The following is a 21,511-nucleotide window of genomic DNA, read 5'->3' on the forward strand; positions in this document are numbered from 1 at the left end:
AAAAAAAAGATTAAAAAAATAAATAAATAAACAGTTGATTTTCCCCAAAGTCCATCAGGGAAATTTAGAAACCCAACAAAAAGTCAGGTTTTCGACAAAATAGAATGACTTCATTTTTGAGACATGACGCCCCGCAGTTGACCACCGCTGTCGGGTAAATGTCGCGCCTGTGACGTCAAAGTAGGAAACACCAGCCTCCATTTAAAAAGCAAAAACAAAACAAAAAAACGTCGTCGGCATGGTAACGAGCGTCACGGGCGACCCCCGGCGTAACTTATGCTAAAAAGGCCAGGGTGGGGGGGGTTGCCATGACAACTGGAAGAAGAAGTGAAGGGCGATATGAAAGTTCTCCAAGGCAGAATGCAACGGAACATTTCGACACGCTCGTTTGTGGGGTACGTTTTTTTTTTGAAACAAAAAAACCAAAAGAGGATATCGCCGAGCGCAGGTGCGAACAGCATCCTAGCGGCAGATGATTCAAATATAAAGGCAGGTGGAGGCGAATGGTGCGAGTGCGGCAAAACACACAAACATTAATTAAAGTGAGGTGTTAATCAGGCTGAGGCTGAAGTCATGGCGCAAAGTCGTTGGGGATGAACGGGATTTAGAGTGCGGACTCATCGATGCAAATGAATTCAAATTGTGTTTTGATGGCTTATCGTCCAAGCGGGCGTGTATACATTCCCAAGTAATTGGCAGAAACGCACACAAGGCTGGCAGCCTCTAGAGTCCAGGTACACACCAGTCTAAATAACACCCAACCACATGCTGCTTCACCCATTGCTTAATATGTCATTCGGAACAGAGCGTACGAGAATAACCACATTATTTTTTTTTATGATAATTACTCAGTAGTAGACTTGACTATTGCAAACGACAACAGTGGCCATTTAAAAGGTGTTACATACACACGCGCGCACTCATAGTGTGAACGTGTCACTTTTGATACCGTGTGAAAGAGTGCAACAGTGTACAATCAATAAAAAGTTTCTTCTTCCAATGCTGATGAACCGCCCACGCTACGTGCACACACACACACACACACACACACACACACACACGTGTGTCAGGAGCAACATGGACACCTGATGCTGTGAATCAACTGATTGCTCAACTGCTGAGAATTGATCGTCTATTAGGGATAAGGCATCGCGCGACTTATTGGTAATAGAGTGTTACTATTACAATTGAGATAGGCGAGTATCGATGCCAAGTATCGGGCCGATACCGGTACTTGTGAAGGCTGCCGTTTCCAGCGACCGATCCTTAAGGCAGGGGGGGAAAAAAAACACAAAAAAAAACTGGAGTAATTCCTCCTTGCCATTAGTTGGCGCTACACTGCAACAATTTGACACATCAGCGAATCATCATGTGCGTCAGAAAGAAAAGAGCTTTTTGTTTGCAATTATTTGTCGTTGCGTTAAAGTGGGCGTAAACGCAAACATTTTGGGGCAAGAATATGTCGTGTGCGCCCCCTCTAGTCTAACCCCGGTCGCTCCCCGTGTATGCTGCGATAACTAGCAGAACTACGGGTTGCTTACATTATGGTTTGAATCCAAACTTCCGAGAATATCGTTTCATAACATCGGTCAAAATGAGTCTGTTACCTGGTTTAAGTTTGACATCAATGTAGTTTGTGGACTGACTGCAAAAGACGATAAACGGCATAAACGACCGGCTTAAATTTCCGTTTGTGATGTACAACGAAATGATTCAAGTACATGCCCGCTTCCTGGTTGCTACATGCCCACTCGACTCAGGCGTGTCAAGGCGGCTGCGTCATGCGCAAAGCTTCGCGTCACCTGCCAAACTCAAGACAAGCTGAGGAATAAACGGCCTCGATTTATCTCGGGAGAAATTCCGAAGCATTACGCAAGCAAGAGATGTGCTGCGTTCCGGCCCATTTCGTGGAGGATGCCATCGTAAACATACGCTCTCACATACCGCTGGAAGTGCATTTCCGGGTTTGGAGCGAGCCACGTGAATTCACTTTGCACGGCCTTTAACGTCTGACTCCAGTGTCCCGCCGCTATTACATAGTCTTGCTTTCATTCACAGCCTCACACTGCAGTGCTGACTCCGCCTTTGCAAATAGTTCCACAAGCTTGAAAGTGAGTTTGTTCTACGAACGACAGGCCCAAAAATAAATAAATAAAGTATTTATTTACACGTTGTGACGAAAATGACCTTTGTGGGTGGTTCAGCAACACACACACACACACACACACATGCGCACACACAAGTCTGTTTAACTAATCTGCTTAGCAATCACAAGGGTGCAAAAGAACAAAGTTCACATCATCATCATCATCGACAACAACGGAGACACACAATTTGAGAGTAGGCGAGAGGACCAGGAACTGGAATCAAAAGCGAAAGACCAAGGCCAGACCTCCACTCCCATGACACCTCGTGGAGTTTTGACCATCGTCAGCGTAACGTTGTGATAGCAACTTGTACTTCACGTCAGGATTTGAGGCTTCTGACTCACTTTTTACACGGCATTGGAAATTCCGGTTCCCAAGGACCAGGAAACAATCCACAATATAGTTCATTACATCTCAGTTTAGCCAGTAAAAGTAAGCGAGGAGCACCCGTTTTGCGACTCAAATCAGGCTTTGTACAAATCACGCTGTTCAGAAAACGGTTGCGCTATTTGCGAGAAATACTCCCAAGACCAAAGGTGAGGTGTCAATTCAAACAATTCCAAATACAAACGTGTCTGAGACCAGTTCATGCTGGTAATATTCCAGCCTTATTTAGGCAGAATTTGAACTACTTTTTTTGTAACATTCAGATTATTATTTTACAATTAAGTTTGTAATAATACAAATGAATCCTGGGAAAATCACATTTTTATTCTCAGCTTTTCTCGTTTGTCATACAGTCGATGGCTTCTTTTAAACCAGCGGTTCTCGCTAAACAGAATTTGGACATGGTTGTCCTCAAGGCAATGCGCTTTCTTTCTGGAAATGGAAATGAACTGCTGACTCTGGACCGCAACAAACTGCTCGCTGATGTTGCGCCATGCGTTTGTGTAAGGGTTGCTTGGTCTCTCCAATGTCGAGGTCGTTGCTCTCCTCACTATGCTGCCTTGAGAACATTGCAGAGTTTGCTAATTTAGAACTGACCAAGCTTTTTGGAATAAAGGTGAAGTGTCTTCCGCAAGCAAGAAGAGTCCGGGTGCCTCGATTCAGCTTTTGTGGATCACCTCATTTTCTTGTATCAAATTATCAATAGTTCTCAAACATATTTCCTCCAGTTTTTAAAAATGCCACGTTTCTTAAATGATGGTGACTAATGAGGACAAACGTACGATTGTAACTGGCAGAAAGAAACGTCACCTCCTCTGTCCATGCGTCTTTGTGTGCTGTAGGAGCGAGATGGAAGTCCTGAGCGGGCCCTGGGCCGGCCTGGCTCTGCTTCTGAGGCAGACGGCCATCTTCCCAGCGCTGTGGCTGTCGGGCCTGCTCCTCTTTCTGTCCGTCTGCGTTCTCTTGTGGCAGCTGGTGGTCTATCTCCAGTGGAAGCTCAACCAGGGTAAGCGTGGAAGGATGTCCCAATACTTTTGCTTTAGTTGATATTACAAATAACATTCAATTGAGGGGAAAATGTGGTGCAACCGAGCCAATGTTTATGATGATTAAAGGTCGTGGGTTAAGTACATAGATTTTGAATTCATTTCATAACAGCTCACGTTCCCCTTGTCTTAGTGTTCAAAGCTCAATCAAAATTCATCACCTAAAGCTCTTAAATTTGTCGGGAAACATATTGTTGACGGCACACTCTTTCTGTAAACTTCACTCTTGAAAAGCTACTCACGTTCTGAGTTTTGTCATGTTGACGAGTTGAACACCTGAGCACCGTCGCCATTTGATGACATCACCGACCGAAACGCCCGCCGCGTTTGGTGGCCCATGAAAATGAAAAGCCGTGCGGTACTCATCACAAATATTGTGACATTTTGGCTTTTTTTTCAGGGGTAGTAACACTGCCATCTTTGAGGGCCTGTGAGTTCAACGACTTCTCTGACATTAATTGTGCTTTACTTGTAAATGTATACACAACAATATCATCGCATATTGTCACTCCGTTCACAGTGGAGGTCGAGCTGACTCAGTTTTCACACGAGCGGAGCGCCATCTACAGGTCAATCCGCCGCAGTGCACACCAGAGGAAGCGGGGCACAGGCGCGCATGCGTACACCTGACAACGCTGGAGCAAGAAAGGAAGACACCAAATAGAGAGTATTACAATCCTTTATTTAAAGTGTTACACAGGGATTTGCTTTGTGTGTGTGTGGGTTTGGAGGGGAAATGCAGGACAATTAAGTGGCTAGATAGAAAGAACCTGGACTACCAAGGAGCAATGGGGCTGCTTGTTGACTTCCCAAATCCTTTTTTGTTTGTTTTTCTCATGTATTTTTGTAGAAAATACAAAAGATGCTGTTTTGAATCAATGATGACAATGTTTTTTTTTTTTAAAGTATAGGTGTATATATATATATATTTTTTTTTTTAAAGGCAGAATTGAGTGACTTTGCGGAGCTGCCTTGGTTTCAGGAATCTTGGTAAATCCCCAGGAATTGGCTTTGCAGCCGCACTGCTCCTTTTATACAGCAACTTAGAGTGAAACAACAGATTTGCAGTGGTGTTCAATGTCCCACCTCCACTGGAAAACATTACCAATATGAAAAAAAATAATACAAATGGACCACAGTTTCACAAAGAAAATCAAATGTGGGCAGAGTAAAACTACAAATATAGTTGTGACATCATATGCATTTAAAAAAAAAAAAAAAGAGAAGAATGAGAAGCGAAAATTAAATATTTTCCATCTTCCTACGGTGGAATGTCATCGCAAAACATTGCAAAGTTAAGACCAGTGTTTTTAATAAGACTCCATTGTCGTAAATACATTTTTTTAACAGACAGTGGATTCCAAATATTTAGCGTTTTAGAGGATTTCATGTGTAAAGGTGTTTTAAATTTGAACAAATCCAATTTTTAAAAAAGTAATTGTTTCCAGTCAGGCAGGTGGAATGTTTTTTTTTCTTCTTAAACATTTATTGTACTCGTGTCACAAAGGGCACCTCAAATTGTTCTATGCTTGTCCAATTTTGTGCTGCATTCATGCCACCCCGAAAAAGCAGCCTTACTGCACTATTGGCGTGACAATGAAGAACTGCAGAATCTTTCCGTCGCCAGCCAAAGACGAGCATAACCTACAACCCCAATTCCAATCAAGTTGGGACATTTTGTTAAACATAAATAAAAACAGAATACAATGATTTGCAAATCAATGTTCAACCTATATTTAATTGAATACACTACAAAGACAAGGTATTTAATGTTCAAACTGATAAACTGGATTGTTTTTAGCAAATAATCATGAACTTAGAATTTTATGGCTGCAACACGTTCCAAAAAAGCTGGGACAGGGTCATGTTTACCGCTGTGTTACATCATCTTTTACTTTAAAAACATTCAATAAACGTTTGGGAACTGACGACACTAATTGTTGAAGCTTTGTAGGTGGAATTCTTTCCCATTCTTGCTCGATGTACAGCTTCAGCTGTTCAACAGTCTGGGGTCTCCGTTGTCGTGTTTGACGCTTCATAATGCGCCACACATTTTCAATGGGAGACAGGTCTGGCCTTCTAGTAGCCGAAATATTTTACTACGAAGCCACGCTACGAATGTGGTTTGGCATTGTCTTGCTGAAATAAGCTGCGGCGTCCATGAAAAAGACGTTGCTTGGCTGGCAGCACATGTTTCTCCAAAACCTGTATGTACCTTTCAGCATTAATGGTGCCTTCACAGATGTGTAAGTTACCCATGCCATTGGCACTAACACAGCCCCATACCGTCACAGATGCCGGCTTTTGAACTTTGCGTCCATAACAGTCCGCATGGTTCTTCTCCTCTTTGGCCCGGAGGACATGACGTCCACAATTTCCAAAAATAATTTGAAATGTGGACTCGTCGGACCACAGAACACTTTTCCACTTTGCATCAGTGCATCTTAGATGAGCTCGGGCCCAGAGAAGCCGGCGGCGTTTCTGGGTGTTGTTGATCAATGTCTTTCGCTTTGCATAGTAGAGTTTTTAAGTTGCACTTACGGATGTAGTACCGATCTGGATTTACTGACATTGGTTTTCTGAAGTGTTCCTGAGCCCATGTGGCGATATCCTTTACACATCGATGTCGGTTTTTGATGCAGTGCCGCCTGAGGGAATCGAAGGTCACGGGCATTCGATGTTGGTTTTCGGCCTTGCCGCTTACATGCAGTTTTTTTCTCCAGATTCTCTGAACCTTTTGATGATATTATGGACCGTAGATGATGAAATCCCTAAATTCCTTGCAATTGTACATTGAGGAACATTGTCCTTGAACTGTTGGACTATTTTCTCACACACTTGTTCACAAAGAGGTGAACCTCGCCCCATCTTTGCCCCATTAAATATCTTGTCTTTGCAGTGTATTCAATTAAATATAGGTGGAACATGAGTTGCAAATCATTGTATTCTGTTTTTATTTATGTTTAATACAACATCCCAACTTCATTGGAATTGGGGTTGTCGATAAACTGTATCGAGCTGTGATTGTGTGTCATCTATACGCTTCCAAACCCCATCGTGGCACTTTTATGTCCAAACGATGTGGTTTCACATTAAAACAACTTAAAATAAAAAATCTCCCAAATGATCCCTGCATTCCGTTGACAGGAACAGGAACGGCTGTGGCTCCTTTCTGCTATCACCTTCTTTTCAGTGTGTCTGCAGAGAAATCTGTTTTAGCTTAAACTCGTTCACATTTCGTATAAAAACAACAAACTGAAAGCTTTTTATCAAGTGTATGTTTTTTTTCCTTTTTTTTTTTTTTTTGTTTAAAATGTGAGGATTGAATATCAGGAAACGTCAATGAGTGGTTAGAATGTCACCACTTGTTTGTACCATTAGTATGTGAGTGTTTTAGGTGGCTTTTATGCAAAATGGTGAATTATGTTTACATTTATTGATGTGAGGGAAGGAGCTGCTCTGTTATCACATTAGAGCAGGAGTGGAGAACCTTTTCTTTTTTTTTTTTTTGGAGGGGGGAATTCTGATACATTATGAGCATATAGGGCTTTTTATACACAATTCCTATGAGGTTTTATTAGTTTTTTTAAGTACGGTAGCTTCCCCACCCCTGCACTAAAGAGGAGACACACAGATATAAAACGTTTCCCAAAGTGCAACACTTCAGTGTCTAGTTTTATGAATGATGAAGATTATCATCGTCATATTTTATCTTGGTTGCTTATCAGTGCATCCCCTCTTTGTCTCTTTTATGTCATAAAGAAAAAAAAAAGCACTATGAAAAAAACAACAAAAAGAAGTAAAAACACGCTACAATTGTTAAGCTAACAATGTGGTTCTTTTGCTCCCGCAAAGTGTGTGTTGTTATTTTCTTGATTGTTATTTTTTGGGGGGGAGAGACTTGGTGTTGGTTTTCTTCTGGCGCCTCTTCTGTCAGTCAAGGTGAAAGACGCAGGTCACGGGTCATAGGTCATGACATCCCCAACGGCTCCTTCAGCGCTGCACGTAAGAGTGGGGAGAGAGATTCTTGGTGTTTTGAAATGTTGTCACCGTGGGACCTCCATTTTCCAGTTGGCGCTAAGTTGCAACCCACTTTTAGACAACAAAGGAAATGTATTGTTCAACAATAGCCTTGGAACAAATGTATGGTGAATAATTGAGTTAAATTATTCAACACGAGCAAACCACTTTCACATGAGGCTAATCAGAAACTAGCACGCTAGCCTAAATAACATGAGGCACTAGCACATTACACAAATAGGCGGGGAGTTCACTGTAAAACATTAACGGTTAGCTTTGTGCTCAACTAAACGGGTATTAAGTCAGAAGTCAATTTGTGAGTACATTGAGACAAGATCCTTATTTCACTATGATGTATAATTTTCTGGAGATTTTTCAATATGTTCATTGGCTCAATAAAGGTCGGGAGATGCTGCACTAAAGCAGTAGTCAATAAAAAAAAAAAACACTTTTAGGCCACATGTACAACAGAATCCAATGAAAAATGTCAGCATATAAGCGGTACGGGAAATGAATGAATGAATATACGGAGCATGCCCTGGAATCTTTTTTTTTTTTTTTTTTTAAATAACTTCCCAGTCCGAAACAAAATGCCCAATCTGACCCTGTTTACCTTTGATTTAACACAACAATTAGGTATACACACTTTTTTTTTTTAAGTATCATGAATAATGGCAAATAATTCCAGTCAAGACATGGAAAGTGGATTTGAAAGAAGCACTGGACAGGTACCAGAGGAAGGAAGCCAGGAAAGTAGTTTAAAGCAAAGGAGGAAAGATGCAAAATAAAAATCGGGTAGGACGGAAGGAAGGAGGTCAGGCTGGAAAAGATGCTAGGAAAAAATACTCTAAATATAATACAATGAAAAAATGTCAAAGCGTATACCTAGTTTTGGCCCGCCTTGTATTCTCTACGTTTTCTGGGATTGTGAAGGTTCCACTGTAGTAATGATGCCAACGAAAACATTCTTATTTCCATTATTACGACTAATACCTGCGTTGGGTCAATCCTCCTCTTCGGCCAGCTCGGTCTCTTTATGAACCACCACTCTGGTGACCGACATGTCAGGATGTTGCTCTTTGGCCTCCTTGATGGCCTGGGCCAGAGCCTGCCGTAACGCGGCGCCACCACAAGGAGGCGGCGGTGAGCGCCAAGCGGGGAAGGTGACAAATCAGGTCAGGGTGAAACAAAATGGGGGGGAAAAAAAAAAAAGACAACACAAAAACATAAAGGCAATGACATGGAAGCTCGATGCGCCATCGCTGCTACGGCTGCCATGTGATTTGGGAAATGGCCAGCGTGGACATCAGCTGGGATAACATTTCAAAATAAAGCACATTCCGATGTAAAATATGCTTGCGTAACAAATCTGGAGGAATATGTTGAAATGTAAGACACCTGGAAGCGCTTACATTTCTTAATGGAATAACAGAAAGCAGCGGAGGGAGGAGATCCATGCAGAGCTCAGCATACCGTATTTACGCAAATTATGGCGTTTATACCTACTCAACTGCAAGATGCGTTAGCATTTTTTGGAATACGGTATTCGAGTGAACACATGGCCCACAACCACCTGCAATTGGACAAAAGAGACCTCAGGGAAACATTTCGGACTCATTCACTGGCAGCCGTTTTCAAAGCAGAGTTGCGCTGAACATACCAAAGAGAAGACTCTCTTCTTTCACATGATTTAAAAAAAAATAAATAAATGTTGGCTTCCAAGTTTTGCCGTTCCTCAGTAATCAGCAGAACACGGGTTGCTTTCACCAAAACCAGAAGCGCTGAAAACGAGCTTTGAGTGAAAAGAAAATGTCTAGCAGATGCGTGACTTTGATGCTAATCATTGTTGCATTTGTGACACCTCAAACTATAAAACAACAAAAATAAGACTGAGAAAGGGCTTTTGATGGTCAAATAATATATATATATATATATATATTTCTTACAGATATACTTACTATGAAACGCGCTGACTCACCACTGCACGGCTCGAGTTGAACATCAGCGTTTTTGTTTTTTTATTTCGAGGTACAGCCACCTTTTGAGTAAATACGGTACACACTTGAGCTAGTGGCGCAAGTGACTATGAAGAAGGATTCACAGGTAACGAACAAGCAATGTGCATCTTTGATGGACGAGAGCAACATGCTCCGCGTGTCGCCAGGGGTCTTTTTTTTTTTTTTGTCAACTTTTCAAGTCTCGAAACCGCACAGCTTACGAAATGTTTTGTTTCCGATGACTTCAAACGCATAATCATACGATATCCGGGTCTAAGCACTGACCTCGTCGTGGTCGATGTCGCAGTCGCCAGTGATGACGATGCGCTTCTCGATCCTCGTCTCCGACAGGCCGCCCTTTAACGTCTGTGGCGACGCATTGCACAACTGCATGACTACCCGAACTCCGAATTGCCGCTCATTTCAAATGTATCGTGCGAGTGTACACCTTGGTGATGTGCGTGGTGGTGGTGGTGCACAGAGATTCCGAGGTGATTGTCTGAGCGGTCATCAGAACTCCGGGCTCTCCGTCGCCGCTTCCGTCCAGCTGGAACAAAAGAGAGAAGAGAGGAAAAAAAAGAAAAAGAAAAAAGGTGAGCTTTGTTTTCTATTCATCGCTGATGCAATGATTCCTTAAAACTCTTTTCCTGCAAGAGAAGGAATGAGTCTCTGTCATTGGCGCTCTCAAGAGAAGAAACGAGCGTCCAAACATGGACACGAGATGATGATCTGCCTCTGAACGTGCACCTGTGCGGCCTCGTATGTGATGGTCTTGGTTTCCGTGTGCACGATGGGAACTTCCTTGGTCGCGATCTCGGTCTTCTGTGCCGCGAACGTGTCCGATATTGTCACCATTTCTGTCTTTACCACCGGCGGCTGGTTAAGGGACGACAGGGAGACGGAAGGTGGGTTAATACGTTAACAAATGTCAGCTTGTTACAAAGGACAAATACTCTTTGGTGGAGGGGAGGGGACAGGGGTGGGGGAGCACTTCCTGTTCAATATGTTCAGCAAGGCCTCGTTAACAATGTCAGAAGCACTGACCTATCAGATTTCAGCGTCTACGCGCCGCCACGTCTTCAGAATCAGTAGCGCCGGCGACTTAAACTATATTAGCGATGGGACTGTTTCTTTAACCAATCACATTTCGGATTCATCCTCACGGGGCCATAGCGCCGGCCCCCGATGACATCAGCATTTTTCCGTCCTCTTATAAGTTGGTCAGAGCAAAACTTCGACTAGCAAAACACATCTGTAACAACCTGCGCACATTAATACAATGAATAATCAGCATGATGTTGTTGATTTTTTTGTCATGATATTCAATAAAAATTCATTCTGAACTGTTCCCGATGATGCTAGATTCCATTTTTGTACAGTGTTGCTGCTTTCTGTAACAGCGACATGTGATTAGGAGGTCGATGAAGTGTGCCAAGTCCCCACTGAAGGCCCAGCTACCAAAATGCACGGCCGACCGCAGTGTGACGCTGAATAGAACCACCAGAGCATCACAGCGCAGATTTCGGTTCCACAGTAGTTTGAAGTGTTAGTTCTTTTAGTTGTGTTAACTTCTGACAGTTACAAAATTGCCTATTGCTCTGATAGCAGCATTGATCCTATTGAAATGGAAGTGACTCGAGCTTGTTCCGCAATACACAAATACACGCGTACGCGCCACACACACACACACATCACACGACTCACAATTGTGGCAAAGCAGACCCCGGCCCAAGACATAAGCAAACTCAACGCCTGCTTAGGAACAACGGTCAAATTCAACGATGCATGATCAATGATCAATATTTGCAGAAATAGAGAGCCCCCCAAATCAAATTTTGTTTCTCGCAGGCGTGGGCCGGCTCTGTGGCGAGCCGACATCGTGAAACACAACGATGCAAAATGGAGCGCGGCGGATAAACACAAGCGGCAAAATCTTTGGTGTTGACATGCGATGCTACATGCTGAGGGGGGGAAAAAAACAACACACGACGACCAAGTGTCAACATGCAAAGATGTCATTCAGCTGAGCGGGAGGCGATGGTAGGTTGCTATAGCGACAACCCAACTGACCATCAACTCGCCACCGCCGGCCTGACGCGTGGAAAGAACACGCAACGCGCACGGCGACGCCAGCACATACACGCTCAAACAACACACACATTTTGGCCGAAGAAGAAGCATCATGCGCTTAACATGCCCCGCGTGACATCACAACACACAAAAGCACAGCGCGGCACTGAATGCACCGCACGCATAAGCCCCCTTTGACACCGCCGGGAAAAGAAACGTTTCCAGTTGTGCAGATAGCATCGGAGCAGTAACAGAAGCGCGACGCTGCCCGCGTAGAAGCGTGCGCGCGTCGCACCCTCGCTATGTCGTAGATTCTCTTTGTGCGCGTTGCTGCGCAGTGCGCATTACAGTTACTCTAACATGGATGCTAACTTACATTAGCTATGGGTTTCTCATTTTATCTACGTATTAAGCTAGCGGACTTTCATGAGACAAAATCCTATCGTTTGGGGTTGAACTACGCAATGTTAAATAACATTCGTGTTTGTTGTATGGGTCGGTTTTACAGTAGATTTCAACTGTAAAAGTGAGAAATAAACCTGTGGAAGCACGCACGCTTTGCCGCTTATTAAGAGAACTGTGCAAGCGAGAGCGTGAGAACAGGCGCTCGGGAATTCTTTAAAAAGGTGTGTTTAATAAGTTTATGTGTGTTTAAATATGTTCAAAGCGTGTAAGGGGTACATTTTTTTCAACCTTTTTTATTATTAGATTTTTTGTTTGTCTTAAAGTAGCAGTTGCTTGAAGGTTTCTAATTACGTGACATTGTCGCTAATTTCCATTAGCCCGGCTACGGCGATTCATATTATATGTTAGCATTAAGCTAGTGGACGTTCTTTATTATATGGTTGGCGTTTCAATAAAACAAAATGTTTCATTCTCTTTTGTTTGATGTATTGGTTCTCAAGTAAACTTCAACTGGGAGTGACAAACAGCTTGCAGCAAGCACGCCAGGCCTCTTACGTTGAGCACGTTGCAAGCGAGTCTTCTATTCATCTCCTCAAAGTGATGCTATATTGATCATCTCCAATTTCTTGAGAGTGAGAAGAAGCATTAACGGAGACTAGCTTACTTCTCCCCCCTCTGTTGTTGGAAATATATTACATGGCGCTGACAGCATCTAAATCTCACGGCGGGACTGCGTCTGAATGTGTGAGGGTGCGCGTTTGTGGCGATATTCCTCCTTTGCTGCATAAATGTTGGCCCTTCTTCAACGGCATTGATGTGAAAACACACACTGTTGCGGCAATATCCTTTTTTTGCGGGGTTCCGTGTGCCGTAATTTTGCTGGATCTTTTTAGTGTGAAACAGGCGATATTAGGGTAAAATATTTAAACCAAATGGATGATGTGGGGTTTTCGTATCATGAAGAACACTTCCAGGACTTTTTTTGTTGTTGGTGGTGGTGGTGGTGAAGATTTGAAGTGTGAGAATGCGCACGGGGCCTAAAGATTGCCGCCAAAGCAGGACGGAGAGCAACACCGGTGGGAAGCGGGAAGGAAGAGAGCGTGTTTTCGGCGGGACGTGGGGTCGACGAGCCGGGAAAGCTCCGCAGGTGGCGGCCCCACACTTTACCTGAGAGCAACAAATAACCTGTGGACGCGCATCCACCGCCGTGGCCTCGCCGTTCACTCTGGGCACTTGGTCTTGTTGCGCGGGAGCGACCGGCCGGGCGCGGTCCTCTTCGTGCTGGGCCGGTCCGTTGGGAGCTTCGGCGGGCGTCGCCGTGGGTTCTTCTCCTTCTTTCTTCTCTTCCGCTGGATCTTCAGACCGGGCGGGCAGGCTGACTCCATCCTCCCGCTCCTCTTCTTCCTCTTTCTCCTCGGGTATTTGAGTGCGCGAGATGGACACGAGCACGTTGGGGTGATATTCCGCCTCCTCGTCGCTTTCGCTCTCCGACGAAACGCTCTCCCGCTGCTTCATCTTCTTCTTCTGCGCAAGCCCCGCACTCTCTTCCACTTTCACTTCCTGCCTGCGCTCCTCCGGGACGACGGCTTTGGTGGAAACCTCTCGCACCACAACAGTTTCTTCAATTTCAACTTCCGTCGTCTAAACGCACCCACGCACGCAAACACACACACACACGCGAGTGTACACGTAGTGCACAAACACATGCACACACAAAACGAAGTGCGCACACACATACACAGCATGGGAGACAAAAACAAAAGCATAATATGATCATTGAACGTAAAAGTATGAAGAAAAAAAGATGTTGACGGGAAATTTGTTCCACTGTGGACACACGGAGGTAAAAGGACGGGACATTTGGATGGACGCCGTGCAGATGGGAAGCTGCGCTGGACGGGAAAAGAAACGGCGTGAAGGTTAGAGCACCTTGCTGAGTTCTTCGGTGTCGCCGTTTTCTGCTGCCGAAGCGGCTGCTGCTGGTCCTTCTGTCTCGGGCACCTGCGTCACACACACACACACACACACACACACACAGGTGGCCGGCGCACACGTCAATCGCACGCGCAGACTTTGGCACGGCATTACATCGTCGCTTTGACGGCCATCAACGCAGGGCCACTGAGATGTGAGAAGGGAAAAAGCGGAATAAGTCGCAATGGTTTTCCACCACATCCAACGTGTATTCCCAGTTCGCTATCCACAAATTCAACGATTGCTTGTGATATTTCGTTCATGTCCTGAGGTGCCACAAGATGGCACCAAATCCCTGGCTAACAAGAAAGTAGTAATTGGTGACATTTGTCGAAATGACACTTCTAAAATGCATTCAAAAGTTTAGAGAATGTCAAATGAAGCACCCCGCTAAAGGTTATAGTACAGTAGCTGAATCATAATTTGTCCTGCTCTTGAATAAAGGGATGGATTTTTGAAAAATCTGATTGATCGATTAATGGGAATATAAAATCAGCAGATTAATGGTGGGTTTTTCGGGTCATCCTGAAATTCCACCCCAATGCCCAATATCCTTAACCTTTGTGAGTAGTGTATCAACTGCCGTGAGATTTTGGCTCCTTCACGGTCGAGAAGCACTGCAGTGGAGTCTGAACTAAACCCTGTGAAAATGTCAGCTGATCCAGCTGGAGAAGGAAGGATAAAAATGAGCACCGTGCGCTAAGTGCTGAAAGAAGGTTGAAGCGGCGCGCCGAGGGCGGCTGTACGGGACGTACCGCTGCGGGCCGCTGAGCGCGCGTGGCGGTGGCAGGAGACGAGCTGAGGCGCTTCTCCCACAGGTTGTGCTGCGGAGGGGAGGCCGGCGGCGCCTCCATAAAAGAGCGCTTGAGCTCGCTAACGCTAGCCTGGTGTTTCAGTACTTCCTCTTGGGTCTTATCGTGGTCCTGATGGTAAGGGAGGGGAGGGAAGAGGGGAGATTGAGGTTAAGGTTCGGATGTCGGGGGCGAAGGTGGGGAGAGCGATATGACAGGGACAAAGGTGGGAGAAAGAGGGACGGGGGGGGGGGGGGGGGGGGGAGAACATTTGGTCACAGGAACACGAGGCTGTCAAGACGGACGCCATATTTCACTGCGGCCGTGCACCGACTCGCAATTGAACGCGAGTGATTGGCTGCCACTGCGGCGACCGTGCTCGTGTGTGCTGGCTCCACTGAAACAGGGCGTCCGCCATCTTGTTACAAGCTCTTTTCTTTCTTTGTACTGACTTCAAGAACATGCAGGTGATAGTGGTCATCTTATTTAAGACAACCCGAAACCTCGGGATTGGTTGATCCCCACTTCTGACACCAAATGTTGTAGCTAACATCTTTTGTTTACATTCTTTAATTGTTTTAATTTTAATTTCTAATAGATTTTTTTTAAATTTACCATTATTTTTGTAATATTAAATGTTGTGGCTCCTATTTTTTGTTACATTTCTAAAAAATTTGTTTTCAAATTTATTTTAATATTTCCTAAATTACTGTAAAAAAACAAACTGTATTTTCTGTAATTTTAAAGCTCATAGTTATTATTATTTTTTAATTCCTTCATTTATTTATTTTTAAGAATAAAATAATTTATAAATTCAAGCATATTTTTTAAATGTATTTAAATATTTTTCAAAACCAACGTTGTAAACGCAGGGCACAGTGATTTCTGTGATTTCAACGCTGCAACACTTGAGAAACTGTCAATTTGTTCTTCAGCTATCCTGTCGGCAAACTGAAATCACACTTCAAGATCTTGCTAAACCAATTCCTGTGTTACTTTGGCACCATTTAAAAAAAAAAAAAAAAAAAAAAAAAAAAAAAAAAAACGTTTTTTTCTCTAATTTCTTTTTGGAAAAGGTGGCGAGTATTTATCAACTCCGGATTGTTTGGCTTTGTCAAAGTGCAATTAAGCGCTACTTTTGTAGGCCGCGTTGGCCATCACTATCACCTCCATGTTGCATACGATGCATATACTTCTGGTTGTTTTAGTTGGTTAGCAAACCACAAATCACTCGACAGTCATCAGACAACAGCAGGACGGAGGTTTCCTCGGGGGGGTGGGGGTGGGGGGGGGGGGGGGGGGGGCTGGTGGGTGTTACTGAGGCAGCGTTAGTCGGGTTAGGCAGGCGGCAGTCGTCAAAACTTTCAACTCCTAAATCAGTGCAGACAACGGCCTCGGAACAGCATTCCGCATGCAGTGTTCACAAAGCGGCCATTGTGAGAACTCGCCTACATGGAGTCATGAGGGAACGCAGAACACATCCGTTACTGTACTTAAGTCCATTTTTCAGGTACAGAAACTACACTTAAGTATACTGTATATCTTTGGGGCAATTATTTATTTATTTTTTACTTTTACTCCCTACATTTGAAAACGTCTGCATTTTCTACTCCTTACTTAGTCCAAATATGCACATTAAGTATTTTCAATCACCATGGATGATGGAACTGTTTCCGTCTAATGTGTAAAAAAATTTTTGGGTCGTCAGTTTGACAACGTTAGCGAAGCGAAGCTAACGTTGTCGTTTTAAAGTTGTTTCTAGTCGAGCCAATGCTAGCTAGCTTACGACAGGTAATAGGATTTTTTTTCTTCTTCTCAATATGAGCAATATGTAGGTTAATAAAAGAGGGAAGAATGTGCAGAAAAGTTTTTTTTTTTTCTTTTTCCATGTGCCAAGTTATCAAAACAGATGTTGTAAACGTCCAAATGTAATCGCCCCAACAATGTACTTAAGTGCAGAGTGTAATTTTGCCACCTCTGATTCAAAACCAAATTTTTGGGAGGTTGCACAACTTCGAGTAAAGCACTTTGCGCTTTCTTCAAGTGAAGCTGTCCAAAATGGCCGCCGTGTGAATTTCCGACCATCGCACCCTGCGACGTTCTCGCAACGCAAACGTGTTCAACAACGGCGAGCATGCGAACGGGAGCCTGAGCGTGCGGCTGAGAGAGGGCAGCGGTGCAAGTCCGGCGCAATCGAGCGCGCGGCCGAGCCGCCGGGTTCCGACGACGGCGTCGGTGGGGAGCACACAAGAAACAACGCAGCCTCCGATTGTCGGCCGTCAATCGCGCCACGCAGAAGTACCAACCTCTAACATCAAATTACTGTGCCTCACATAAATATTATCCGCACGCACTCGCACTGGACTCTGGAAGGTGGACATACAGCACAAATACAAATGGGAGGGGGATTTTAAACTTGAAACACACAACAGACATTTTACATGAATGCAATTATAAATATACATTTTTTTAGGACTTCATGAAAAAAATAAAATGTTGAAACAAATGGCTAAAAAGTACATTTCTAAATACAGTGGTGCCTTGAGAAACGAGTGACTCGACTTGTGAGTTTTGCTGATACGAGCCGTGTACGTGTTATTATACATTACTGCCCCCAGGTGGCCAAGGGGCACACACCAGGAGGACCAGCACAATGTCAGCTGAATTGAAGCAAAAACTGTGACAGTAAGTTTGATTCTTAAATGGTTTAAATATGTCAGCTGGAACGGATTAATGACATTTCCATTCATATCACTGGAGAAAGAGGATTTGGGAAACGTGTGTTTTGAGTTAGAAGTGTGGTCATGCAACAAATTAAACTTGTATCTCAAGGCACCCCTGTAAATGAAATTCTAAATGAAAAAAACAAACCATATTCAATAAATCGTTTTTCTACATTAACACATTTTGAAACAAAAACTAATGTTTCTATTAATCAATAAATAAAAATGGAAACCAATCTGTAAATTAAAAAAAACAACAACATAATGCCATTAATTCGCTAGAAAAAATGATTTTGGCCTACAATTACACAAATGAATATATCGTGAAAAATATTTGATTATGAATAGCTAAATATTTTAACAAATAAGAAAAAAAACAGCCCTCAATAAATAAAAAGTTGACCGTAAATAAATAAGAAATGAAGTGAAAACACACAGACAAGCAGCAGCACCTCAAACTGTGGTGAAAGATGGCTCACGTCAACACACATCAACAACGACACACCACACAAAATCACGCAAAACCTCCATTTCACTCGCTCCAAGCACACGCCAAGGCGTGGCATGCGTCAAAGTGCCCACTTGGGACCAGTTTTGCCCATCAGACCCATTCTGCAAGTCAAACTAGTCGGACATAGAGTACATATGAGAAGAAAAAAAAAAAAGCCACAGATAAATTTAAAGGACTGATTGCAGGAGTGGGTCTGGAATGTAAAAACTGATTCTGTGTCATCGTGCCAGGGAACACCCACTCGCAACCTAAAATTCATCACACAAAACAAGAAGTAACTCTCTTGAACATGCACTCTGCAAAGCATGCTGGGTAAAGAAAGCCCCCCTACAGACCTGGGTGGGCGTGGCTTCCACACGGCCAGGGCTCGAGTCCGCCTCCTTAACCTTTGGCATCGTTGCCGTAGCGACAAGATAATGGAGATTTGGAGGGGCGCCGAGAAAGTTAAAAAAATAAAAAATTAAAATTAAAAAAATAAAATGAAATGGATGATGGGAAAAGCTATAATTTGTATGGATTCGTGAAGTGGCAGTCTTGCGCTCAACAAAGTGCAAGTAAGGCATCGGGTTCGGTCCACCAACAGCATAATAAGCAATATGATAAGAACGTTACTGTACTTGTGCAGATGTCTACAGTATCTGCAAAAATGTAAGCACGTCCACAAAAAAAAAGCTCATTTGGGCTTTCATTTGTAGTTATGCACAGTGGGCGTTTTTTTTTTAGGTACAGCTAATCGGTCAGCGCTCAGCTCCGACTGCAACGTAAAGGAGAGCAAAAAAAATGTTATTATTACGTTTGTTTGTAGAAATCAATGTTTATAATGCTAAATCTGTTACTATTTATCATTTGGAATAGTTCTGTTTTAAAATACATTTATGCTTTAAAATGAAATTTGAATTTCTATTTTTTGTTGTAATATTATGAAAAGGTAAAACATATTTCATTTATCAGTAACATTTCAAAACTAATCGTTTATTTTTAATCACACTAATAAGTTCACTGTTTTATAATATATATCTATTTATATTTGTAATACTTTTTTTTGGAACATATTTTTCCAGCAAAAAGAAGAACGATACTTAATGCAAACAACAGAATATGATGCATTTTATGACGGACTGAAGGGGCAGCTCAAACATTTCCGGGCGCTATGCATAAAATGTCAGCTTTACAGATGCCACGTCCCCTGTGCAGGAGGTGTGACTCCTCGTAATGACTGTAGGCAACGGTCATAGGAAGGGAACAACTTTTTTTTTTTTTGTTCAAGGGGACGACACATCGGGCGATTATAAGGGCACGGTGACTATAAGAACGCCGGCATAACTAACTAACTAATAACTAACTAATGAGCGCCGCATATGTCAATTACAATCCTTTGCTTCTGCATATACTGCAACTCTCCTTCCACAATGTTTTTATTTAAATCTCTTTACTATTCTATTTTATTCTCAATATATTCCTTTTATTATTATCCTTTTAAATATTCGACATTGTTTTTTTTTTTAATATACAGTTACGACCCGCATATTCACGCTTTACTATTCACAAATTGACAAGCCCAACGCCAGCTACTTGGTGAAAAAAATCCCCTCTTCGCGTTTATTTGTTGTCTTTCTGAAAGGTAAGCCCCATCGAAATAAGAAAGTTGTACCCTAATACATTATATACAAACACACCGATGTTTTGTTTCTCACTGTCAAGACTAAATCTTTCCTGCTTTAGGTGAATTAGAAAAATCAAATACAATTATTTCTGTTTGCTATATGCCAGGAAAATGACAGAATGTTTTTTTTTCCGCTTTGTGTAAAAAAAACAAAAAAATAAATCCTAATTGACCTAAAACAGCAAAAGTTTGATTTCATGTCAGACAATGAGAAAAAAAAGAGCATGTCTTTTTATATAGTTTATGTCATGGAAATATCTGGTTTCAACTCTATTTTGAAGTGAATGTTTTAATAAATTTGAAGCGTGTGTGATGGGACCAACAATTTTTTTTAAAAAAAAGGTTTTTATATGGTCTCTCTATATGTTGTAAAATGAGTTTGAAATGATAAAGTATTTTTGTCGTATTTCCAGTTTTAGCTGCTAATATAGGCAATAATAAACATTTTTAGGGAGCGCCAATTATTCAGTCTGGGCTATTACTGAAGTAAATATGTTTGATCTTTCATCTAGAGCAACTTCAAAGTGGGGTTGACAGTGAGCGGAAAGGAGCAAAAGAAGACAAGATGATCGCGTTGGGTGACACAGAGCGGAAGCGGCTACGTGAGCGACTACGCGGCCGGATCGCATATCTCCTGCGCCCTCGTGCACGAGGGCGTATCCGCGAGGAGGGCGGCGGCCGGCTCGTCGGGACTCTGCTCGCCCGGGCCCCTCCGCCGGCTGGAGACCAGCTTCTCCAGGTAGCAAAGCGTCAGGCCGAGGGGCGTGGCCAAAATCAGAGCCAGCGCCAGGGAACGGCTGGCCGTGAGCATGACGGCCAGCAGGAAGGCCACCAAGAGGCAGGGCAGCAGGAGTGGCGAGGGCTCGGAGAGGCGACGGCGGATCAGGGAGGGAAGAGCGGTGGGCGGAGGGGAGAGGTCGGTAAAGGGTGGCGGGGAAGGAGCTGGACGGAGAGGGAAGGAAACCGGCGGCAAACACGGCCGCCCGCTTGCAAATCCAGCCTGCGGCTGAATCAACTTTGAGGTTACGATGTCTTTGAATTGACGGAATCTCGACACGGTGACAATGGAGGCGACACTTCTGGCTCTTGCGATGATCAAAAATGTCACTCCGTTAGCCGCTGACAGCCTCTCGGTCACGGCCCAAACACAAAACGGCTTCTCCGTAGCGTTCTTTTCCCACGCGCAGCGGAAGCTGAGCAGGAGAAAGACGTATTTAAACGCATCCCTCAGCCAACGCCACCCGCCGCTCCCCTCGGCCCGGCCGCCCTCTTCCCCCGAGGTCGGAATCTCAGAGGGCGGAGTCTGAGGGCGACGCGTGAGCGGGGAGGACGGAGGCGTCCGTTTGTACGCGAGGGGTTCCGCGTCGGGGGCGCCGCTCGAGGCGGCCGCCTCGCGGTCGTCGGGGGCGAGGTCGCCGTCCTCGGAGATGTCGGACAGGCCGCACTCCAGCTCGGAGATGGAGTCGAGCGACGGCGGGATGGAGGCGAGGGATGACAACGAGGAGAAAGAAAGGGGGAACATGAAGATGGACTGATGGAGCAGGAGCACGCGTGGGCGTTCAAGGAAAGGTGTGAAAAGGAAATTGTGACCAAAAATAAGCATGCAAAGTGAGTGAGTGAGTGAGTGAGTGAGTGAGTGAGGGGGAAAAAACAGAGAGGGCGAAAGAGACAACATTAGTGAACGACAACAGCACGGAAAAGGTTCAACAAGAGCACAGCGGGGTAGATCAGTGCACAGTGCGGCAGTGGCCGGGGCTTCCTTCCGGATATGCAAATG

The 21,511-nt window shown here is 43.9% G+C and overlaps 1 protein-coding gene across 18 annotated transcripts in view; it reads right to left on the reverse strand.

Moving 5' to 3' along the window:
* Positions 1-4,243: 4,243 nt before the first annotated feature.
* Positions 4,244-21,511, reverse strand: part of epb41l2 (erythrocyte membrane protein band 4.1 like 2) — a 39,529-nt gene continuing 22,261 nt past the window's right edge. For 2 of the 18 annotated variants that reach the window (XM_061754444.1, XM_061754443.1), the window contains exons 15-24: positions 18,407-18,457; positions 17,144-17,203; positions 14,802-14,969; positions 14,002-14,073; positions 13,240-13,713; positions 10,345-10,473; positions 10,046-10,144; positions 9,883-9,963; positions 8,594-8,708; positions 4,244-7,579 (exon numbers count right to left, since the gene is read on the reverse strand). In XM_061754444.1, the coding sequence (XP_061610428.1) occupies positions 8,604-8,708; positions 9,883-9,963; positions 10,046-10,144; positions 10,345-10,473; positions 13,240-13,713; positions 14,002-14,073; positions 14,802-14,969; positions 17,144-17,203; positions 18,407-18,457 (1,239 nt within the window). In that variant the 3' untranslated portion in view covers positions 4,244-7,579; positions 8,594-8,603. The other 16 variants (XR_009785508.1, XM_061754445.1, XM_061754446.1 and 13 more) reach the window with 16 other exon arrangements.

This window comes from Phyllopteryx taeniolatus, chromosome 18, assembly GCF_024500385.1.
Source record: "Phyllopteryx taeniolatus isolate TA_2022b chromosome 18, UOR_Ptae_1.2, whole genome shotgun sequence".
In the NCBI taxonomy this organism is placed as follows: domain Eukaryota; kingdom Metazoa; phylum Chordata; class Actinopteri; order Syngnathiformes; family Syngnathidae; genus Phyllopteryx; species Phyllopteryx taeniolatus.